Genomic DNA, 24,355 nt, shown 5'->3' with positions numbered 1-24,355 from the left:
TACCTAGATGGATTACATCAAGAAACTGAGATGAAGAACTCGCCTAACCCAGTGGAGAGTAATCCTGGCAACACTGGGACGAAGATCTGAAGAGGAATAAGGCGCATACCGCAGAACCAAGGTACCCACTCCATTCAATGTGGACACTTAAAAAACCTATGAATAGGAAATCAGGACTGCAAAATACGTCTGATCCTCCATGGAAGAGCTGCGAAGGAGAGAAGAAAGCAGCCCAGGGCACTAGGAAGGGAGTGGGCAGCTACGGAGTCGGTCCGGAGTGGGTGAACCACTTGACAATTCCACCAAGAGAAGCACCAGGCGTTTCTTACAGTGGGAAAGCGAGAGAAGAGAGAACCGCAGCACCTAAGGGAAGTGTAACACTGCGGAGCCGCCTCAACCCGGAGAGAATCCATAAGGGTTGGGGAAAACCCACAGCTGATCGCCGATGGCAAGGAAGACCCAGGACAGTCGCGGTCCGTGAGAGCAGCTGGGCACGTTGTTGGGAAAGCGCTGGGGCCCCCAGAAGGTGATGGAGAGTCCAAAGGGGAGAGCAAGTCAAGAATACAGGGTCTGGAACCCTAACCAAAGGGAAGAGGTGTTGGCTTACCTTGTGTCGCACGATAGTACTTGGCAAGAGAGTGAATCAAGTCTATCCAGAAGGGAAAGCCACAAAAGCAAGGCGAGCCTGGAACACCACCCACAAGAAATCTGAAGACATATGGTCTGTGACCCTAGCCAAGGGGGAGAGGCATTTGCATACCTTGTGCCGCACAATAGTACTGGCAGGAGAGTGAATCAACACTATCCAGAAGGACGACCACACAAAAGAAGCAAGTCTGGGACCCGCACCCATAAAAAGGAAGAAAGATCCACAATACCTCTTCATAGTCTCAGTACCTGGCAGAGGTATAAGCCAGTTGGGCTGTGCATAACGAAAGGTAAAGACACCAGGGGAAGGAGCGATTCCCCACACAACACAAACTGCTAAGAAGCCTGAGAAAGGGCAGGGGAAGGGAGACATTCCCCAGCCAAGTATTATATTATTTCAGAAGCATGGGAAAGACCGGAGAAGGGAGATATTCCCTCTACAGAGACTTGAGCAACTAGAAACCTGAGAAAGGTTAGGGGGGGGGCAATTCCCCCAACACCTTGAACTGGGACATGGGGGGGGGGGGTCATCCCCCTGGCCAAAGAGCTGTAGAAGCTTATGTGCCAAAGGAATTAAAGTGAAGACAACTATGATAAAAAAAAAGGAACATTTCCTGTGTACTGTGTTTTAGTGTTATGAATCGCCGCCGCGTTCCCCATCTCCAAGCATCTCCAGTTTGGCAACGCTGGAGGTTACCATGGAGACGTGGCTTTTCCGCTGCACGTGTTTCGGGTAGTCACATGGCACGGCGATTACGTGCACTACGCGTAAGGTAACGCCTCCTCCTTTAAATACGATTGCCAAAGGTTTAACGCTGCTTCTAATTAGCGTTTGTCATACCATTACTTTGATCCAGATTTCTTCCACTTTTTGAACTCGGAACATTTCTCGACTTGTCTATCGGATTACCCTTGGATATCAAGTGGGACCGTGGCTAGGCGTCCCGTTGGCTTGCCGCACTTGCAGCGGCTCCTCGGCAGTCGTCCCGGCTGCTTGCCGAGCCCCCCACGCTGCCTTCGTTCTTTTAAGCCAGCCACCATGCCAGCGCGCCGCACTTTGCAGCGGCTTCCTCAGCAGCGATTCTGCCTACCTGCTGAGCCCCCACGCTGCCTTTGTTCCTTAAGGTAAGCCTGCCTGCCTACCCGCCTCTCCGGCTGTCAAGTCTCTGTGCTGCTCAACAACCTCATGCCGAAGCACGTTATAGACGGATTCGAACACTCCTGTGTTTTGAAGTTACCAGAACTTCCCAGTGAACTATCGTGTGAACTACTGTGTTTGGGACACTTTTCACCAGCAACCGTGCACTTTCGGAACGCTCTCCTGTAGTGCACCATCCCGGACCTAGGTTGCGACCCTCGTTCCGTTCTGGCTAGTCTTCCTATGCTATCCTTCCTGTTTGTTATTTTTTCCTACCGTTGATTAGTACGTTCCCTCCTGAAAACACCTATTGGGTAAGCCTGGGGTCATTGGTGTTTGTTTTCCTGGGAATCAATAGGTCATCATTCTTACCTATCCTTTCTTTGTTTCCAGTATTCCTGGTCCCAGACTAACCACCCGTAGTTGCCATAGAGCCCTATCAAACCCTTCCTTCAGGTACTGTTGTTTGGTCTGAACTTGAATTAATGCAGTGATGTCCAAAGTCAGTGACGTATAATTGTGCTTTTATTTATTTCTTACAGCCTGGGTTTGGCGGTGTGGATTGCCCCACTCTTTTGGGTAATTGATTCCTCTAACTTTTTTCTTATACAGCAAAGGCGTATGTTGCCTTAAAGAGGTCCTCGAGTTGAGGAGGTCTGGTTCTGGATCGTACCATTGTACACTCCAGCTTAGACTGAATACTTACCGGAGCAGCTCGCTCTTCGGTTTTATCCCAAGGTTGAGCAACGCCCTGACCAGTCCAGCAACTGGTGAGTAACATTTAGAGAAACCTGGACAACTTGGAACTTTGTTGTTTACAAACTGCACTATGACCTGAGGAAGAGAGACATCCCCTCAGAGCACAGTCCCAACGTGGAGCCGCTGCAAACCCCTCAGGTGTTTAGTTTAGTTTAAAGTGTAAGGGAAGGAAATAGGATTTTGACACAGGACAGTAGACTCTTTACTTTGGACATCCTGACAGATTCCATAGTATTTTTAGTTGAGGCTGGGAAACCCCTCTTAGTATTAGGGATAGTTAGGGTTTTTCCTCCTTTATTTTCATTTATTTAAAAGTCTTTGACTGCCACAATTGTGTCAAGACTCGTAATTCTGCACCCTTGCAGATGTCACATTTGATGGGGTATTGGGAAATATTAATAGTGGGCATGGGTTAGATGGTAAGACATATAGTCAGAGTAGACCCGTGGCTCTGTGATTCTCCTCGTGCATATACTTGATGCTAGTAAGACTCTCTTTCAGTGCAAAGAGGGCTTTAGGCTTACATTTTTTATAAGCAGTATGAACCACTGATATAGTATCTTGGGATTTTACCCAATCATTTGACAGTATAAAATACCTGTTCCCATATTATCAGAAGGCCGGGAATGGTGAAACCAGACCATATTCTTAATACATCTAGTTTTACTACCCGCCAGGTTATGGCCTATGGGGTATTTACCACACATGGTATTCCATCACTATTATGTGACAGAATCCATGCCGTAACCCTGCTAAGGACAGGTGGGGACCCCTCCCAACCTGGGGTAGGTGGCAAGACGGCACTTATTTCCCAGAATGAGCCGAACGTGTGGAACAGCACACTTGCTGCTAGTTTCACACCACCATTGATCACTTAGCACCCATCAAGCCATAGACTGCACTCGGCTGGAAGAGGGAGAACAGCATGTTTGAATCCAGCTTCCCACCATAATAACAGAACAAATGCTGACATACAAAAAGTGTGGTGAGCCAAGAAGTGATTTCAAAACATTTGCCATGAAAATCCAGCCTCTGGGAAAAAGTACCGAGAGAGATTGGCCACAGCAGACTGGCGAAACGGGCGACCCATTTTTTGTATTTGCATTTATTAGAAGACCAGGGATCTTAATATCAAACAGAATTGGCTTACAATAACACATTAACAGATGGCAAAGGCATTCCCATGAATGGTGCCTGTACAATAGCGTAAAGATGAGAATAAATAATGAGCCACTTTATGATGGTGTATAAGAATTAGGGCATATACCAAGTGCTTAACACTAAAGAGGAGTCCTAGTTAAGTATATAAAATGACATGGAAATTTCAAGGAGAAAGGGCGAGGGAACATCAGAAAGGACGAAAGGGCGGGTCTATAAAAGCCCTGCACTCAGACCTATGGCTGTGCAGTGTTCAGGTGACGTCAGGAGAGCAGGTGGTGGACCGAGAGACCAAACGCCAGAGAGCAGAAGTTGGAGGGGAGGGCTGAGGAGATTGTTGAAGAGGTGGATGTGAGTGCATTAAGGTATTGAGTGTGAAAGAAGGGGACCAAGCTTTTCATCCTTTTGCAGTGTAATGCAGACAGGCAAAAAAGGACGATTTTATGCATTTAAAAGGACTGTAAAGCTATAGGATACACTACAGTACATTTTCCATCCCCAAAATGTAGGACAGTAATAGCTTTTTAAAAAGTTGTAAATAATGCATGTGAATATTCAGAGAGAGCATGCAATATTTCTAGAAATCTGCATTCAGTAACAATGGTATAACTGTAAGTCTATAGTGGATGGAGGTATTTGATTATCTGCATATGCTAATATTAATTACTGCTTGTGGAGAAGTGTTCATATTAGATGTCGTGGTTGACCAGATATCCGAAAACATTCTTAAATAATATTGTGTACGAGTCAAGTGAGTACCTTTCACATCCAGTGCCATATGTCAGAATCTCTACTACTTGTTACTATATTGTTCCCTGTAGGTATGACAGATGACCTCGAAATTGGAATGGATTGGTTTATATGGACAAATATCCAGGAAATTAGCATTTTCTCACTCAGTTTGTAGGCAGGTGGTGAGAGTATTTCTGGATTCTGAAGAAGGTCTAAATCCTGTTTATATGTATTGATAGTAGAGGAGAACCGAAGTTGGGTTTATCATGAGAAAACAGAGTATCTGTTGGAAAAGCTTCTGAATTACTGGAAGATTATAAAAGTGGGAAAGGAAGTCCTTGATCTGCAGCTTTAGAATGCCACCCCATCACCCACCTTGACCGGTCCCTCTAAAAAAGATTTAAACATTGTTCTCCATGCAGATATTTCTAGGTATTTATGATCTTTTTTGGAGGCACCAGGGCTATGTTTCCAGCTACGTTCGACATGATGCAGTTGGCCCAATCCATTGTCCTCCCCAGTTTTCTCTCCCACAAAAAGTGGTTGTAAATCTGTGCCTGTGCTGATAGGACTGCAGTGCTCTATGCCCTTGTGATTCAGTTGTGTTCTCTATTGTGGTAGGACTTTGGGGAGAGAATGTTTTGAGTACGAACTCTTGTAGTATGTTGCTTTAAAGTCCTTTTTTCCTGTCTGTGTTGGCTAGGTTGGCTGGGCTTGCCCAGAGTGTACTTATATCAACAAACCCACGCGACCAGGCTGCATGATGTGTTCTACAGAGCGACCTGCAAATTATACAGTACCAGACATATACAAGCCTGACGAGGAAGAGCTTGCAAGACTACATAACGAAGAGCTGGCTATGATGCAGTATGAACAGGTGAGAGGTAGTGAGAGGAAGGAGAGTTGTTGAATGGTAGTAAAAGCTGCTGAGTATTGCCACAAAGTACAATGATCACTGGCGCATGTGCGTATTGTTTCGCCAATGGAATAGGCTCTCAGTTTTGTCTATTCGGGCGACAATGTTTTGCTTGCTGTGTTGGTTAGTGTCGTGCTGAACTAATCTGCAGTGACCGGGATAGCATAGATAACCCCAACTCTGCGTAGACAGTGCTTGAAAGGGCAAAAGTAGACTGCGTAATTTCTTTGTTACAATCGCACAGTGACTGGCATGCACTCCATGCCAAGGTATGGCTTCAGTCATTGTAACACAACAGTACAACAGTAAGGAAGGTCCAGCAAAATATATTTTCTTAAGCAAAATCACTCTTATAATAACACTCCAGAAAAGCATATTAGTCTTGATGCTAGTTTGCACAGAAGAGATCCATAGGCCCTGGAAACAAGTAGTGGAGACTAGTATCACCCAGTCTGTACTTTATTCTGAAACCATCACTTCCATGAAATAATCGTACACAAATATTTTTTAAAAGGGTAAAATCATGTGAACTTGTTAATCAAAAATCATTTCTACCTATCGTCAATGACTTGGCAGAGATAGTACTGTGACGAATCTAGCAATATCGTCACTGATTCCCTGGAGGGAAGCTTCTCTTAAATGGCCAGGTAAAGGCAGAAGCTACCTGACTCTGAACCTGGGGGTGGCTATCTGCGGGAGGACCATGTAGGGGTTGGGGGTACAAAATCCAGGGCAACAGAACAATACTGGGTCTGAAAAATGCTTCATCTCTAACTCTTAAAGACACCCATGAACCTTTACAACATTCATGTATGGCTTGATGCAATGTAGATGGAGGATTCCCAGGTTTGTATAGCCAACAGTCTTATGTATCTTCCCCCTCCCTTTATAGTACTGAGACGAGGATGTGGGATGGAGTAATGAGGATGACCAGAAGCGGTAAGCCAACACAGCTTTCTAGTCTTTGGAAAATGCTAACCAATTCCGGGAGTTTAAAACTGACACAGCTGAACAGAACAAGAGTGGGAAGGGGAAACTACAGCTAAATCCAACTTGTTCTGACACTATTTGGGACACTGGAGGCGAGCAAACTGCAGGAAGCGGCACAGAGGTTGACGAGAACGCCATGCAGAGAGACAGAGCCGAGAGAAGTTCGCTGCACTATTGCCACACACAGCTGAAGCCGCCAGAAGCAGAGGAAGGCCAAGTAGGAACCAAGCGGCTAACAGGATGCACTCCCAGTCAGTGGGCTGAGAGCAGAGAAGACGAAAAGACGCTAGGAACGCCAAAGCTGCCAGTGAAGACCGGTAAGCCCAGAGAGGGCAAATAGGATACCAGGGCGCTTCAGGGCAAATACTGCGTACCGTTAACAGTGCGAGAGAGCCTAAGAAAAGGAAATTAAATAATTGATACAAATGCGAACATTGTTAGGAAAGTGTTGGTGATCCAATACTTGAAAGACATAATTTCCTGGATGCAAGAGAGAGTGAATGGAGAACGGAAATGCCCTGCCAGCATAGTGAACCAAGCAAACAGTGAGTCTGGAACTCGCACCCATGAGAGGACAGAAAAAGCCCTGGCAGAAAAGCCAGCCAGGCAGTGTGCGAGTCTGTGACCCGCGCCCAATTGCAATGGTTCCTTGTCATTTCATCGCGGGATGTTTTTTCGCTGGGTTTTTTACTGCGATTTTCTTTTTAAAATGTATTTTTTAATGAACAAAACCATCAAATTATTTTTTTACTATTTTTGGGGGGGTCCCCCCAAAAACACCCATTTCCTTTCATTTGTATTTATTCCCAAACACCCACACCACATATATATAAATTTACTAACCCCCCCTAAAATATTTGATGGGTTTTTAGAAAAAAAATGTGCGGTAAAAAACCCTGCAAAAAAAATCCTGCGATGAAAGGACATCGTACCCACTGCAATACAATGGCAGGTGAGTAAACCAGGGGTAAGAAGAGAAGTGAGAGAACTTGTGGGTAAAAACCCTGCCCTGAAATTGTGGGACAGTGCTAACCAGCACAAAAGACAACAACCATACCCCTTTTGAGGATAATTAACAAAGTGCCAATACCGTGGCAGAAGAGTACACCAGGGGTAGGAAAAGGAGTGAGAAAGCTCACAGGTCAAAATCTCTCCTTGAAATTGCAAAACAGCGACAGTAAAATGCAGACGGGAAGAACCATACCCTGTAAGGCTAATGGAGATCCAGAGAGTGAGGAACTGAATATGTTTTACAGAACTATGTGTTGAAAGGAGATTCAAGGGAAGAGTGTTCCCCCTTGAACGAACTGGAACTGTGATATAGTGACATTTGAATCACCAGCAGAAATCTAGGGGAAGGGAAGACCCCTTTCCTGGTGCATTTGTATTCCCTTTCTTCTTTTCTGCACCTTAGAACCTTGTTTGGAACTTTGAAAGAAAGCTCCAAGTATATAGCTTACAGAAATTTCTAAGTTGCACGTTACATTGAGTGTAGCCTGTAAGGGTTGGTTTAGGGTTTTGGACATGGGACACTCTTTGGTTTAACATCCTGACACAGACTTTCCTTAGTTTTGTTAAGGCAGGGAAACCCCTCGTAGGATTAGGGATAGATAGGATTTCTCCAACCCCTCTTATTATTTTGACAATAAAAGTTCTATTCCAAACTGAAATCTGTGCTGCGTCCGAGTCTTTACTCTTGACCCCTTACAGTGCTAAGACAAGGCTTACTTGGTGCAGGATTTCTGTTAATTCAGGCTTTTGGTATCTTTAAACAAACCTCAATCACATGCTTCTTGTGGCCATCCTCTGGGTGCCCCCTGAAGTTGTAGATTGATCGCCTGAAGAAATGGTTGCAAGGCTCATTTCTGGCAGGTAAAAAGCTCCTCTCTGGGTATACCGACCATGAAAAGCACATGCATAACCCATCCCTGTTGCGTACCATGCAAGTATGGGCAGGGTGCTTTGGACCAGTTCAGTGCCAAACCCCTAATCCAGCATGCCACATGAACAACGTGATTCCAAACTGAATTCAGCAGAACTAGCTATACATTTATAGGCACGCTGAGACCTTCATGTCCACTTCCCTGCCAATTTGCATGCTGAGGCAGCCTTGCATTCAAACTCACGGCCAAGCACACTAAGATACATTGTCACATTTAAACTTAGGGCCATGTCACAGGCTCTCTGCTTATAGTTGCATCAAATTTAAATTGCCTTAAGTCATTGCATACTTTCTCACTCCTGTAGTAATTCAGTAACCGGATTGAAAGTCATTGGTTGTCTGGTGGTTTATGTATGTGCTGGATACAGATTGGATTTTCGTGTTTGGTCATGTGGATTGCTGGACGTGCTGCCAGCACATGGGAAGCTGATTTGCTAGTAGCTGCCCAGGTTCTTCCAGCAGTTGGGTTTCACAAAATGTATGGATCTCCCAAAAAGAAATCTCACAGGGTCACCACATTCTTGGATCCCCACTAAAATTCACACACCTCCAATTTAGGACATGGAAGCATACAGTCCTGGTACATTTGTTTTGTTTTATGAATTTCATGTGATATGTAGACGTTTGTGTAGTGTTCGTGCTGATTGGTTACCACCTCATGGTCCTAAATCCATAGGGGGCAAGTGCGAACCCTGTACAGTTTGTGATTCATCCCATGGTCTCATCCCTTCTTTCCCAGTCGCAGTGTTTGAATGGAGTACATTCTCAAGCTGTACAAAATGGCATTTTACAGAGATAGTCAAACATGTAACACACTTTGGTAGAATAAACTGTGTGGGTCAAACTGGGAATATACCAGGACTGTGACACTTCATCTAATGTGATTTTGCAAGCTTTAAGCATACCAGCAATTTATGAATTGGACGGCGGACATGGAATATACTAGGTTGTCAGCTAGAGTGCAGTGGAGTTAACAGACTGGGAGCTTAGTGGGTTTGTCAAACTGAGATTATACTTGTATAGGTAATATGGGAAAAACTAGGACTGTGCATACTGGGTATAAACTGAAGTTGTAAATCGTTTGATCTGGAACTACATAGTGTTTCATCTGGGACTGTGTTGATGGCAGGCAAACATTGCTAGAGGTAACGCCAGTGCAGTATCCAGATTTACACAGGTCTTCTCAGTAGTGCAGTGGAAGCATTTGCACAAGTGTTACGGCTGACAAAATTACCATACTTGCACTTGTGTTTGTTCCGATGCTGACACAGTGGAGCAAATGTTCTGACTGCACTAGGGTTCAGACCAGCTATATTTGGTCATCCTGCTAGGGCAGAAACAAGCAATACAGGTGCAATTAATCAGTTTGTTCCTTTGCAGTGCTCTTGTGGACAAGCAAATCGTGTAGATGTAAACCAATGCTCTCACCAGAGCATATGTGTGTGAGGTGTGCCATCGCGCTACATGTACAAATTCCGAGATTGTGCCAGTGTGAAATGTAGCCAAATCTAGTGACGGCCTTGCTAATCCAACCAACGCACACATGGTCACTGATTCAGCACTAATACCAGGGTAAATTGGCTCATCTTGGCTCCCAGACCAGCAGTGTCCATCAGCCTCAAAGAGGTTCCAGAAAGAAGAGTTGTACAGACCCTACCTGGATGTTGCTATTGTTGTCTCGCATGCTGGTTACGGGAGGGTCTGAGTGTGTCCCGTCTGCGGTGGGCAGAGTATTTACAGCATTGTCCACCCCAGACTGTCACTCTGCTGCTCATGGAGAGAATTGACCTATGATGTTTCCAGCATTGAAAGCTAAAACCTTCTTGGAAAGGATAGTAAAGTTAAGGCAATTATGGATTAACGGAATTTATTGGAAACAGCACATGATGTGCTAACTGGGCATAGACTGTATATTATAATAATGGAGAAAAAAACCTTCTACCATCTGCAAAGTAGGTAGTATGTAATTTTACTAAGTTGGCATACAGTAAACTAGGCAATGTGTGCAAATGTGTCAAACGAATACTGGCAATGATGTGGCTGGGCTCAAATATACATAATTAAAACACTGAGAATATCAATGAACATATGTGGCACCTTGTAGTTGCATTGCCCCTTTGATACCATATTTTATAAGCAGTGTGGATACATCTGTAGTTGCATTGCCCCTTTGACACCATATTTTATAAGCAGTGTGGATACATCTGGTGCAAAGCAGAGTCCACAAAGGTCAAGAGCCATTGATCTGGTCTCATCTTTGCCTTGAGTCTTCACCAAGGTTGTGGCAGCTGTCAGTCTTCCTGTGCCAGGATGTGATACAAAAATATACAGGGTTCGAAATTGTTGGGAGCTATATAGCTCCTAGTTGTGCCCTAATAGAGTCTGGTTAGCATGCCACCAAAAGGAAACTTGGAAGTACTTTTGATTCCTGGTGCCATACAAACATACTTTTGTAACATTAACTGAATGTTTGACAAAGTGCTTAAATCTGTATTAGAACATACCTAGAAGGCATGTAAAGCATAACAAGACGTATGTAATGGAGAAAAAATGATAGCTTGCATCTCGTGGAAGTTGGGTTTGTGGCACACTATGCACTAGCTCCTTGTTCCCCAGATGTAGCTCCTGCTCATTCCATGATAACAGATACCCAAGAGTTGATTTTATCTCTTGCTCATAACATCTTTATTTTGATTCCTGCATGTACCCATACATGCACGATTAGTTCATCTAAATCAGGGACCATTCGATGGCGCAACAATCCCTGCAAAATACACTAGAGCTACTGTTTTCTTTGGCCCCATCAGTGAATTCGCTTGCTTTTTTTACCCACTGTATCTTTACCCAATTGCGATTTGCTCCTGGGCGCCTCTACTGTAATTGCCCCCTAGAGCGATTTCACTCCACTCTTGACTTGGTTCGCACTGCTGCCTACTCCAGTGTGTCTTCCCAGTCTTTCTCCACTCAAGACAGGATACGGCAAGTTGTCAATTGTCAAAGATACGAGCCCAATACAGGGTGACTGAGGTTTTCTCCTAGCACATGCTCGATATGTGCAGCACTACCAGGACATTGGCACGGTCACACTGAATGGGTTATCCACATGGCAATTTTTGCCACAACTCACTGCTTCCTGCACTAGTACGCTCAAATGCTGTGTTCTAACACACAATATGCATACCAACTAAGCCACTCATACATGGCAGTTAAACATCTGTCCCAACAGACCTCAAACACCAGATCGCTACCTCACATTAGATCAACATAGAAGCACATGGTTCCCCTCTGGACACCAATCCCTCAAAGCTCTCGACATAAACCACCTAGAAGTAGACCTGCGTGTAAATCAAGGAACTGCTTAACTCAGTGCGTGAATGCAACAGCAAAACTGCTATCTTGCATTTCCCCCTTGCCTGCTAACCAAACCCAGCCCCCATTGCTTTTCAAGTCGGACAGATCGCCAACAAGAGACTACCGTAATGGCAGCCGGCGTGGTATAAACCCAGCAACATAACAGATCTTGGATCTCGCTGTCATTTGGTTTCCTAAAGGTGTCTCCACATTCATGAGAGCCAGAGGGAGGAAATGGGTGTGAGGGCAAGTAAGGGAAGGGAGACTATTTGGCTGCTTTTGCATGTCATCCCGTTTTTGAATTTGTGATACTTGGTTTTTTTCTCTGAATGGAATTGTCTAGCTTCCATTTTCCTGTTACTGTTGTGCCGATGATATGGTATGTTTATTTGTACCTGCTGCTTTGCCTGCATGCCTTGTTTAAAATACCGTGAACATTTCTGGAACACTTGCTGAATTGGTCTCCTAAAACGGACCATAACGTCTTAGGGATGTAGATTGAGGCTGCCTTTTTTTGGCCCTTGCTGTTAGGCGCAAAAATATAAAATATGATAAAGATGCTCTTTTTTGACTGACTTTGAGAGGAATTTGTCAACTTGTATTAGTTTCCATTTGTTTGCCTGCCTATTGCTGTCCATGTAATTAAACCTGGCCAGAGTGAATAATTGATTTTCTTTTGTCTTGAATGTTCATCATGTTCGGCTGACTCTGCTTTGGGAAATAAAGATACCTTTCCAAGGAATGTGCAATACATTTCTTTTGTTTATTTTACTGCAATACAGCTTCTGCTTGTTCATCAAACCTGTTTTATAGCCATGTTTTTAGTTCCAAACCCAAAACACCTCATTGTTCTTGAGTCCTGCAAAGAGTGATTCTGTAAAGCTTTGCGCTAGGAAACCATTGCATTAGTTCTAGTGAGGTCTCCCTCTCTGTCTCTCTCCTGCACCTCTTTCTCAGACATTTCTCACACCTCTTTCTCTCTCATAGAGCTCTAGCACACCTTTCGCATGCACGCACACACACACACACCACTCTAATTACATTCTTTGTCTCTCTCGAAAAGACATTATTAATATCCATCACAAGCCTACCAAGTTGCTAGGAGAAACTCTGTGGCTCTCCCAACTTTGGCATGAGCTCTGTCACATGACTGCATTTAGTATTTCACGGCTATAATAAAACAGCAGATGGTTGAAGAGATATCTAGCACGTGTGGCTTATAGCAGGTGTCAACATTTTAAGTTGCAAGCTACTAGCTATGCACAAAAAGGGTACCATGGGCCTATTTACGACCCGGGCGGTAAGGGATTACCGGTACCGGTAAGGGCACCGGTACCGGTAATCCCTTACCACCCTACTAGGAGTTCCCTTTGCGGGTCCTCCCTTAACGGCTGGTAAAACCAGCCGTTAAGGATGGGACCCGCAAAGGGACTTTAGAGGTAATAACGGTACCGCAATTTGCAGTACGTCATTACCGCCTTCCCCATTCCCATTGAGCCCTATGGGGGCAAAAATGGGAATGGGGAAGGGCCATGGTGAATGTGGAATTACCGCCTCCACCAACCTTGGAATGGGGTGGTAATTGCTCCATTCACCATGGTGGTATTGGTAGGGTTTTGGAGGCACCATGGCGCAAATAGCACCATGGTTACCGCCTGGGTCGTGATGACGCCCCATGTGTTAAAATCGCTTAAAAAATGGGCGTGAACACAAAATATTGCAGCAAAAAGGCAGTGGTTTTGCCGCCGCAATCCATGTAAAGGATGCGGGACATGTAAAAGACACCCCCGGACCCATTTATTTATTTTCAAATTTGTTTATTGGCATTTATCATAAAATCAGTAGCACATAGCCGGTCAATCGTGCCAAATGAAGCTAACTCTTTGCAGTAATATCTTAGTGAACAAAGGTGAGGGGGGGATGGGAGGAGGGGGGGAAGGGCGAAAAGAAAAAAGGGGGGGGGGGGAAAGTAGGGGGGGAGGATAGAGAGTGAGAGGGGAGAGGGAGGGCGCAGGGAAGAGGGGGGGGTGTTCCAAACAATAAACAGTAAACCAATAACATTAACATAAACCGTCTCCGCATCTAGTCTTCTTCGTGCTTTTGCCAAGGCTTCTGTAGAGGGTGGTATGGGGGGGGGGGCTCTTGAGTGCAGCAGTTTCCATAGGTGTTTGGGGGCCTCCCACATGAGTTTCTAGGTTTTGCAGTTCAGCACAATCTAGCTAGTGCCTGTTCACGGGGGTTTATCGTCCGAGGGGTATGTGATAGTTCTAACTATCTCCCTCCATGCTTCTAGGGTGGAGCTGGAGTCATCGGTAGATTTGGAAACGCTGTCCTCCCAAGCCTTAGTTTCTGCATCGGCCCATCTGATAAGTTCGCTGTGCCAGGCGCCATGTCTGGGGCCTGTTGGTTTTTTCCAGGACATGGCGATATGTCTTTTGGCCAGAAGGCACGATAGGTCCATTAGTTTCACCATGTGCTTAAGTTTGGCCGGTCTAGAGTACGTTCCTAGGATGCATTCTTCAGGAGTCCATCTGTATTTGGAGGCTCCTGCCTTCTCAAGTGTTAGCTTGACTTTTGCCCAGAAGGATTGTACTTTGTTGCACTTCCAGAACATATGTGTGAGGTCAGCCCCTTCTGCCCTGCACCATGGACAGTCGGAGCTCGCATTCCTGTTGAATGTCGCCAGTCTGTGCGGGGTGAGATATGTCCGATGCAGGACATTTAGTTGTATAAAGCGGAATCTGTGGTTTCTCGACACAGCCTTAGGGAATATTAGCGCCCTGGACCATTCTGCCTCCGAGAGTTCTCGGCCAATGTCCGTTTCCCATTTGTTTTTCAGGGCCTCTCCCTTTGGGTTGGGATTATCGTTGAGGTGGCTGTATATTTGGGAGACCGGCCGTTGCCCCTCGCCTAGGTTATATAATAAAGTTGTGAGAGGATCAGACTCAGGTTCTTCTGGCCAGGTGTCCCATTTGTGTCTTGCTATTTCGCGTATCTTTCGGTACCACAAGTATTGACTGGTGGGTATTCCGTCTACATTGTGTAGTGTGTTGAACTCTTTAAAGGAGCCTTCTTCATAGAGATCTCCCCACGTGTAAACCCCCTTCTTCTCCCAGGTCCTGAGATGTAACAAGTCCAAGTCTGACCTACACAGGTCCCAGATCAGTGGTATCTCTGGGGAGTACAGGTGTGTTAGATTCCTTAGTGATTTCGTTCTATGCCAGATTTGTTTCCCCAGAGTGGCTATGAAGGGTGTGTCTTTCAGCAGGTGTTGTGGCGCCCAAATGAGTTCTTTAAGTTGCAGTGGAGGAATCAGGGACTGTAGCAGGGGAGTCTCGGATGTGATCTCGTCAGCTAGCCATTTGGACACAAAGCTAAGCTGGGCTGCTAAGTAATATTTTTCGAAGTGCGGGAGTTGGGTTCCACCTTGAGCGTGTTGCAGAACTAGTGTGGAGTGTGCTATTCTGTGCCTGCCCCGCCCCCAAATAAAATCTCGTGTTATGGACCCCAAGAGGCGGAAAAATGAGCTCTTGATGTAATATTGCACATTTTGGAACCTATACAAGAGCACACCCCCGGACCCATTATACCATTTAAGGCGAGGAGGCGGGGATACCCCTGCCCCCCTTAAATGGTGTAATGGGGTACACCTTTAACGGGTCGCCGTGATTTTTTATTCAGGTGACATTTTTGCCACGATTCTTATCACTGCATACCATAAAAAGGCACTTGGTCCCCTCAGTTCTCCAAAAGTATACAGTAAACGATTTCTTACTCACTAAATGTCAATTATCCCTCGTCAAATGCTAGTGGCAAGTGCACATGTTGAGGCCTGGTTTAGAGCATTCTGTCTTCTAATCAATCTTGTGTGGAGGTCGTTGAAGTAGTCTCACGTTGGATCACTTATGGGTTGTCGTGAAATGTTGCAGGAGTAATCAAGAAAGGGCTTGTTGTAGAAAGAACCCAATTGAACCCTGGTCATTGAGTGGCTCCTTCCTGTTTCTTTGGTGCACCTACCGGTAGCAGTAGTCCAGCAATAGAGGCTTCAGTCCCTGGAGAGGAGCAGGATGGGCGAGATTGCAGCGCAACAGTTATCCCTTTGAATGAGTGGACTGTCCAGACTGAGGTATAGTTGATGTATGTTATATCAGTGCAGGTCATTGGTTATGCGCAGTTCATGCAAAGTACAGTTCTTTCATAAAGAGAAGCGTTAGTTAGCTTCTGATCTAGAGTTGAGGTCAACCACTGGACACAAATATTCCTTCCAGGGATCACTACCTTCAATAGATGCTAGATGGGTGCCCAGAGAGAGGGGGTCCTGATGATGCACATGGTAACATATGGGACAATGGGAGTCTGCTATTGGATAGAATCTGGCTCCATTAAACCATCTCAGTTCTTGGTATCTTCAGAATATCCCTCAACTGTTGTTGGGGATATTTTTCTGGTGAGGGGTATAAACCATCTAACTAAAAGCCAAGACATGGTATCGAACCAAAAGAAAGACCAACATGCCTAAAGTTGTAGCTGTGGCAGAGCAGTCCGGCTTAATTCCAGATTGGAGGTAGGCTGGTAGTGAAGTACAGTTAGCTGCAATACTAACCCCTTGAGCATACACTACATTGGCATACTGAAAAGTATACACATTATTATGAAAACCACACATAGAATATCTGTAAGGACAACAAACTGTAAGACCCCAGTGTATGTATATAAACAGTAAAGGGCCATATACAGACTATACCCACTCGCAAGCTAAATGCATGCACTCTACCTGGTGGGAGGCACAATGCATGTAAGGGTTAGGGATGGGGACAAAAGGCCCTAGATAACAGTAAAGCACATTTACAGAGTCCTATTCAGGGCCCAAAAGGCTATATGGGGACAGTTCCAATAATTCCCCTCGCCTCTAATACATAGCAGCATGAATGATACAAATATACATATAGATCCTAGACGTAGGAAAAGGGGTTAGCAAAGTTCCTCATGGGACTAAACGGGACAAATCCAGTTTATGGGGAAAAGTCAGGTAAGTCTCTGTTCTACACAAAGGTGCTGAAAGCCAGCAACCAACCACAAGGGACACTAGCAGACAGTCTTGAAGAGTTCCAGGTTCAAGATCCTGAAGAGCTAAAAAGTAAGGAAGCAAAGCAGGATTATGGCCAATGTTAGTCAATGGCAAACCGCAGTAGTAGGTGGTCCTGCAGATACCCACTACCATGGACCAAGGGTAACCCCTGAGGGTAAGTCAGAAGAATGACCCACCAGCCCACGATCCAGCAGAAGTACTAACTGTGCAAGTTTCAGAGAACATGGTACAGGAATGGCAAAACAATCCGGTAAGTAGACATTATCTTTTGCAGGGCCATTGACAGTATCTGACCACCCAGGGACATGATCACCAGATCAATGACAGCCAAAAAGAATAATCTACCTGCCCAAGATGGTGACCCACCAGTCGGGGGCCAAAGCTACGACTGAAGGCAAAAGAGGCTGACCAAGCAGAGCCATATGGCTTGGAGGGCAAAACTGAGTGGGCAAGCGTGTAGATGACCCTAGATAGCCCAAATGATGAGCAAAGGTGCAGTAGTGGTGTCCCACCAACCTTCTGGATGCCAGAGCCTTATCTCAAGATGCTACAACCAGGAACACTAGACTGGAAGCAGAAAAAATAGAAAGTATCTGTCCCAGTAAGGGGATATCCAGTCTATTCAGTGAGGACGATGGGAGGATGAAGAGCAGCCCACGATGGAACATCCCGCAGCCAAAAGGGGAAACCTGAGCTAGGGTACTGTGAGAAACCTGAAGGTGTCGCTCCCGCTAGTGCCTGGGAATCTGTCATCCAGGTGGCCAGGACACGGCCATCGCTTTTGGATCCAGTTAGGATACTTAGGAATGCAAACCCCCGCCCCCTTTTCCGACACAAACACTTTCCCACAGACAGCTCTCTGTGAAAGAAAACGGACTAACACCTGAGCCGTATACCCGAAGTGTCCCACTACAATGGTCAGGCAATTACTGATGATTACACACACCTGACTTCCATCACACTTCCCCACACGGATAAAACGCGGAGCATGAAAGCACACTCTGAGCAAGGAAAAGCACACGAGGAAGCAGCAGTTCCAAGATGGCAGTTTAATACAAGGCAGAAGACAGCAAGACCGAAGAGGATTGCAAGGAGGGAAGTGCCCTTGACCTTTTCACCAAAAGCCAGTATCTTTCATGAGCCTTCGAACATAGGAAATGTAAGACCTGGATTTACAGCTAAAGAATACTGCATTGTGTATCGGAGGTACCCAGGGCTCTCCCGCGTCAACAGTCAAGGCGGGGAGAAGCGATTGCCGCCATGGTACTGTCCTTGGCTCCTACAACAAAGCAGCACCAGTGAACTCAGCACAGCCAGTAAGGTGGGGAGACAGATGTCAAACCGGTCTGTATGGAAACCGAGGTTGCAAGCTGCAACATAGTATAAAGAATATTGAAGGGAACAGTGCTTGAAGTGTATGTGGCGAGCGTCACAAATATAATTAGAATGGCAGATGAGTGATGAAACTTGGAAAATAAAGTACAATACCATAGACAGAGTGGTCCGCCACCACGTGGGTGCTCATTCAAAGGTCTCTGTTAGGTATCCAAAGCAAAGGTGACAAAGGTTAAAACAAGAGAAATTGTGAAATCGAAGTGGTCCTGCAGCGGGTATGAAGTAAATTGAAATTGGTCTGAGCCCGGCTGAGGGAGACTAATTCTAGGAAAGGGATCCGAGCCCGGCTGAGAGGGATCCAGGGTGAACTGTGAGTCGCAGAGAAAAGAAAATACTACCAACATTGTGTCAACGGGACCTGAGCGCGGATGAGGGGGATCTAAGCTGACGAATATTGTGGAAACGGGATCTGGGCCCGGCTGAGGCGGATCCAGGGTGAGTTTTGAATCACCTGAAGTGAACACTTATACAAAACGAAGGAGGAGAAGAACTTGTTGTTTAGTTGAGTGTATCAGGCCCTCTGAGCGAAGAGACTTTTAAAAGCAAGGAGACTTGCGCACCAAAGGCCCTGATGCAAATAATTGGAACTGTATACTCGTGCTAAAGAAGCCAGAGACTGTGCTACGCACGAGTGAACCGCCTTGTCCCGTGCTGAAAACGTGGGGAAGGGAGGCCAACGGCCTGAACAACCCGACATAGCATTTTGAACACTTATTTCTTTTCTTAGCATTGTTTGTATTTAGAGGTAAGGATTGGCAATTGTTTTTTTTTTTTTTTAGTATAGGCCCTTTTATTTTGACAAAGACACCACTCGGATTGCGTTATTAATATTTGATGGTTGTAGCTTGTTCCCATCGGTAGGTTTAGGCTTAGATAGGCGTTTATCACACCCCTTTTGAAGTTCAATAAGCACCCTTGAACTGTGGTCACTTGTGTCTGTCTTACTGTTGATGCATGCCTTCCTTGCAGTACAGAACCAGGCCTCTGGCTCTATGGCCAAACCTGGTCCTAAAAATCCAGCAGCACAGCTTTGTGGCAAAAATCCTCCAGCAAGCAGGTTAGTAAACTTATAAAATCCCATCAGACTTGGGAGAATGTTCTGGGTCTCTCCTTGATATACCGGTTCACTCGTGGGCTACCAGCCTTCCAATCACACAAAAAGGCATACACATCAGTATTTTGTTGGCCACCTGATCAGACTGGCCTGTAAAAATTGCCAAACACTCTGGTCACCCACCTATTTTGTGTACTTGTCTGTCTAGGGCAAAACAGTATACATCAGTCCAAACCACCACAGAGGGCCCAGGACTGGGTTGATGGTGAACCCTTGTTAGCACAACAGCCATTTTGGGCCTGCCTCATGGTTTTCCCAAATATTTTTTGGGGGGAAATAAAGGGATGGACCAAAATGTAATGGCCATGAGTAGGACTTCAATAATACATTAGTACCTCAATGACTACTATAATGTTATCTTGAGATACTAATGCAGTAAAATCGTCTACATCCCTGGTCAAGCCAAAATTAAATTACAGCTGTCACAAACCTAATAATTGCAGAGTGACATAATCACCATAGGGCCAAAAATTGGGTGCTTAAAAAGCACACCTGTCCTAGGACCCAAACGGCTCACCATATGATTACATGGTTAAAAGGGTAGCGGTACTGGCCACCAGGGGGCGCGCAGATGAACACCACCTCCGCATGAGCTCCAGCACCCATGGTCCCTGAGGCGACCTGAGCCCCCGTCTCACGACCCTCCCACCAGTTGAGAAGTGCTGAGGAGCTGAATGAGGCCCCCCCCTCACCTGGGAGCAAACGCGATCACAATCAGACCGGTAGAAGTGGAGATATCACCATGTGAACATCCAGGCCCGAAGGCGGCCCAGCAGCGACAGTGAAACCGCGCCCTCGCGTTGCGGCAATCCGGCGGAAGATATCCCGCGCCCGCTAGTCGTGTGGGCGGCACTTGGAAGGCGAATCTCTCAGCCCCCGCTGAATGTGGATGGATGTGCCCCTCGGGTACGGAACGTAGTAATTAAGGAGAGTCCAGCCACTTTTACGCACTCGTTCTTCAGGAACACCGTGCCGTCAGAATCCTGAGCGGAAACCCCCGTTTTTGCCAGCCTTAGACTGTGGCCCTAACCCTAACATCTGGCTACAGTGTGAGGATCCGAGATAGTCGTTAGCACCCTGCCTTGCCACCTAGAATGACAGCCTTGTATCAGTGTATGAACGCCCCCGGAACTTACTCGCCTGTGCCACACTGGAGAGGGTAAGGCCCCCGACTCAGGGGCGTGTGCCCCCTCTCACCCCGGACCCAATCCCCGATCGGTAAGCCCGAAAATCTACGGAACTACACTACCATCGTGCCTTAGACCCCCGAACCCAGACACTATTAGGCCCCGCATCGAATAAGCGCTCAGAGTGCCCTTACGCGGTCCTGTAATACGCAGAACCCAACCCGGGGTAGGCCGGCACAGCCTCAGCGCTCACGCCTTAATGCCCCTCGGCTCTTCGGAATCCTCACTGAAGACCACCCCGACATCACAAGCAAAGCACTTGAGTTTGTCCTGTTCTTAGGACCCCACGCGACCCCGCAGAGGGCAAGGCCCCCGATCCAGGGGCGTGTGCCTCCTCTGACTGTGGGCCCATCTTATGAACGTGCGATATAGACTTTCCAGATTCGCATACACCCCACCCTCTCCGACTGCTCGACACATTTCCACCATGTCGCTGGAGGCCTCGGAGGCGGGAGCCGCGGCCACTAGGGGGGACATTGCGGCACTACTAAGTGAGATCAAAAGCATAGGCTCCAACCTTGGTGGCAAAATCAATAAGGTCACCCAGAGAATGGACAGCTTCGAGGAGAGATTGGAGGGTGTCGAAAACAATCAGACGTTGATCGATACAGTTGAGATACAAATGGACATGAGGATACGGAACATTGAGAAAAAGGAAGAGGAGATGCGCTTTAAAATGGATGATTTAGAAAATAGGGAAGGAAGGAATAACCTTCGCTTTTTTGAAATCCCGGAACGTGAAGGGGAAACCGAAAAGGACCTCAAGGACACGATCCACGATATTATAAAAATTCTAACGGCCGATGAAGAAATCGATGAGCCCAAAACTGAAAGAATACACCGAGCTGGTGGACCACCCGGTGGTCCCCGCTCGGTCCTGGCCAAATTCCATAGATACCAGGACAGGACTAGGATTCTTGAGAAGGCCAGATCCGGAGGCCCACTCACGATGGGAGGGGCTCAAATCATGATCTTTCAGGACCTATCTGCGCTTACGTTAGCGTTTAGATGCCTTTGCAGCCCCCTGACAAAATGGCTCAAGGAACAGGGCACACGATACAGATGGGGCTACCCGTTCTCACTAACCTTCGAACTTGGAAGTAGGAAAATCGTCCTTAGATCAGAGGATGACATAAAAGAATGCATCGCCGACCTTCTGAGTACAGGCCCTAAAGACAACGAAAATGGGGATAACGGACGAGACGGAATGCAATGGGAACAACAGGGACCTAGGCACAAAAGAGTAAAAGGATCCAGAAAATACTGACGCCCCAATAACACACCCGATAACGAAAAATAAGGAAGTTCCTCCTGAATGCCATGACCAGAAGCACTAGTACCCATGGTTGAAGCACGAGACGCTGGTCGTATGAGACCGAGAGCTTGGACGTCAAGTGCTCGGGGGACGACGGAAGTAGAACACCCCTCTGAAGTAAGAGTGGACAGGAACCCGAGTGAGACGACCTCGGGAATGCACGTAACGTTATATTGTTATATCTTTGTATGATTAATTCTTGTTACCACTGTTGTATTACATGAAGTGAGGGGGGGAGGAGTGGGACGGGGGCTCACCCTTACATTGCGATGGAAAATTTGACTGGGACCGTGAGGTAACGGTCCCCATTGATGGTCCGACAATGGACGGAACACTGTCACCAAGTCTGTTTCGGACGCCGCCAAAAGCTGCTGATGCAGCACCCTCAGTTCCTGGGCTTCCTTGAGCCTCAGCAACTTTTGAGGGAAAGGGATGTGGGAATAATGAAAGCACCATTTGAATTTGTTTGCAACACCAACATTGATATCGGCCTTGAGAAGCGAGCAATTGTCTGGCCGACAGTCTTGAAAGACACCTCAGAGACATTCGAAGATGGCGTCTCTTGATAACCCAAAAAAGAAAGACTCACTCAGAGTGGCGTCATCAATGTAAAAGGGCTGAACTCTCCAACTAAGAGGTCATTAGTAGCAAGGGAATTCCGCAGATCCAACATTGACATAATGCTCGTGCAAGAGACCAAGTTTGGCAAAGGGTAAGAAAGAAGCATCATCGGGAAGCGGGGGGGGTCTGGAATTCTGGGGCTCAGGCCCGCTGAGAAAAGGTGGGGTTGGCATCCTGCTCAAGAGGGGCATCCAATTTGAGGTGGAAAAGACATGGTCTGATGTGGCAGGTCGGGCCCTCCTGATCACGGGGAAAATAGCCAGAGTAAAAGTGACTATTGCCACTGTATATGCTCCAAACATTGGTCAGACTGCATTCCTCCAGAGAGTAATCCCAAAAATAATGATGGAGGCAACGGGGCACGTAATCCTGGGGGGTGACTTCAACCAATGGGCTGACTCAGGTATTGACTGGAAACTGGGGAATCCAGACACAAGGAATCAGATTAAAGAGGGACGTACCGACCTTGTTGAGATAACGGATCTGTACAACATGAGTGACATATGGAGAATAATGTACCCCGGTGTAGCTGGATACACCTTCTATTCAAATCCCCACCACACTTTTACACGCATTGACTATAAATACATGTCGAACGACCTCATACCAGCCACACAACACTCAGATATTATTTCAATAACCTGGTCGGAGCACGACATGGTTCAGGCTGACATTTCTTGGGCGGACCTACCCACCATGGGAGGGAAATGGCGGTGCAATGAAACCCTCTGGAAGGACCCGGTTTTCAAGACGACTATGGAGACCGAAATCGAAGAGTATTTTAAAATTAATGACGATGGGGAGCTTTCTAAACAAGTGATCTAGGAGGCAGGGAAGGCCACATGGTGAGGGACCCTAATACGGGAGGGGGCCGCAAAGAAAAGGGAACGGAAAATTATAGAGCAAAAGTTGAGGGCCGATATAGGTCTATTAGAAGCGGAGATGAAAAAAGAACATAGAGTTGACCCCGATAAAGTGAAAACTGCTCAGCTGAAAAGGGAAGAATTGCAGCTCTTGGAACACGATCAAGTGGTGCGTAAATTGCAATTTTTAAAACAGAAATTTTATAAGAAAGGCGATAAGGCCGATTTCTTATTGGCTGCCAGACTTAGGGAACAAAGAGCTGATCGTAGAGTGAACGAAATCATCGAGGATCCTGTCCCCCCTCCCTATACCCCCTAAATATCCCAGAATCCTTTGCCAAATTTTATGAGAAACTCTATACCTCTGAGATAATTCCCGGTCAACCTGACCCATCAGCCTACCTATCTTCAATCCCTATGCCCACGATAACGAACGCAGAAACTGAGTTTCTGGATTCCCCGATTAATGAACAGGAAGTGCACGAAGCGATGAAAAGGCTAACACTAGGTAAATCCCCGGGTGAAGACGGCTATACCGCAGGTTTCTATAAGACGTTTGCCAAACAACTGGCCCCCTTCCTTGCGGTTCTATTTAATGAAATATTAGAGACAGGGCAGGCCCTGGACTCCTTTAAAAAAGCCTGGATAACGGTGATTCCCAAAGAGGGTAGGTACCCCAAAAGCTGCGGATCTTATCGCCCTATTTCCCTCCTCAACCTTGACGCCAAAATTTACTCCAGGGTTTTGGCGGCTAGATTAGAAACGCTAGTGCCCCGCCTGGTCCATTCAGATCAAGTTGGGTTCATACGCGGGAGACAGGGAGCTGACTCCATGCGCAAAACATTGCATCTCATTCATGTGGCCCGCGACGTCCCTGGGGACCCCGTCCTGCTATCAATTGATGCCGAAAAGGCCTTTGATAGAGTCGAGTGGGATTTTCTGGGAGCCGTTCTGCAGAAGGTTGGAATAGGCCCCAAAACTAGGAGGGGCATACAGGCAATATATACATCTCCTACAGCATTGATATCCGTAAATGGTGAATATTCCCGTTGGTTTGAATTACGAGGGACTAGACAGGGATGTCCCCTCTCCGCGATCCTCTTCGCCCTTTCATTAGAACCCCTAGCACAAAGGATA

General features: G+C 46.4%; 1 protein-coding gene across 1 annotated transcript in view; it reads left to right on the top strand.

Moving 5' to 3' along the window:
• The window catches only part of RBCK1 (RANBP2-type and C3HC4-type zinc finger containing 1), a 629,308-nt gene that overhangs the window by 280,427 nt on the left and 324,526 nt on the right, over nt 1–24,355 (top strand). The window contains exon 7 of the mRNA XM_069650952.1: nt 5,139–5,312. Within this exon, the coding sequence (XP_069507053.1) occupies nt 5,139–5,312 (174 nt within the window). The remainder of the gene's footprint in view (nt 1–5,138; nt 5,313–24,355) is intronic.

The sequence above is a fragment of the Ambystoma mexicanum genome, chromosome 3p (assembly GCF_040938575.1).
Source record: "Ambystoma mexicanum isolate Mex_15411 chromosome 3p, UKY_AmexF1_1, whole genome shotgun sequence".
Lineage (NCBI taxonomy): Eukaryota > Metazoa > Chordata > Amphibia > Caudata > Ambystomatidae > Ambystoma > Ambystoma mexicanum.
Note: the sequence above shows the minus strand (reverse complement) of the source record. Positions and strands in the feature narration are given on the sequence as shown.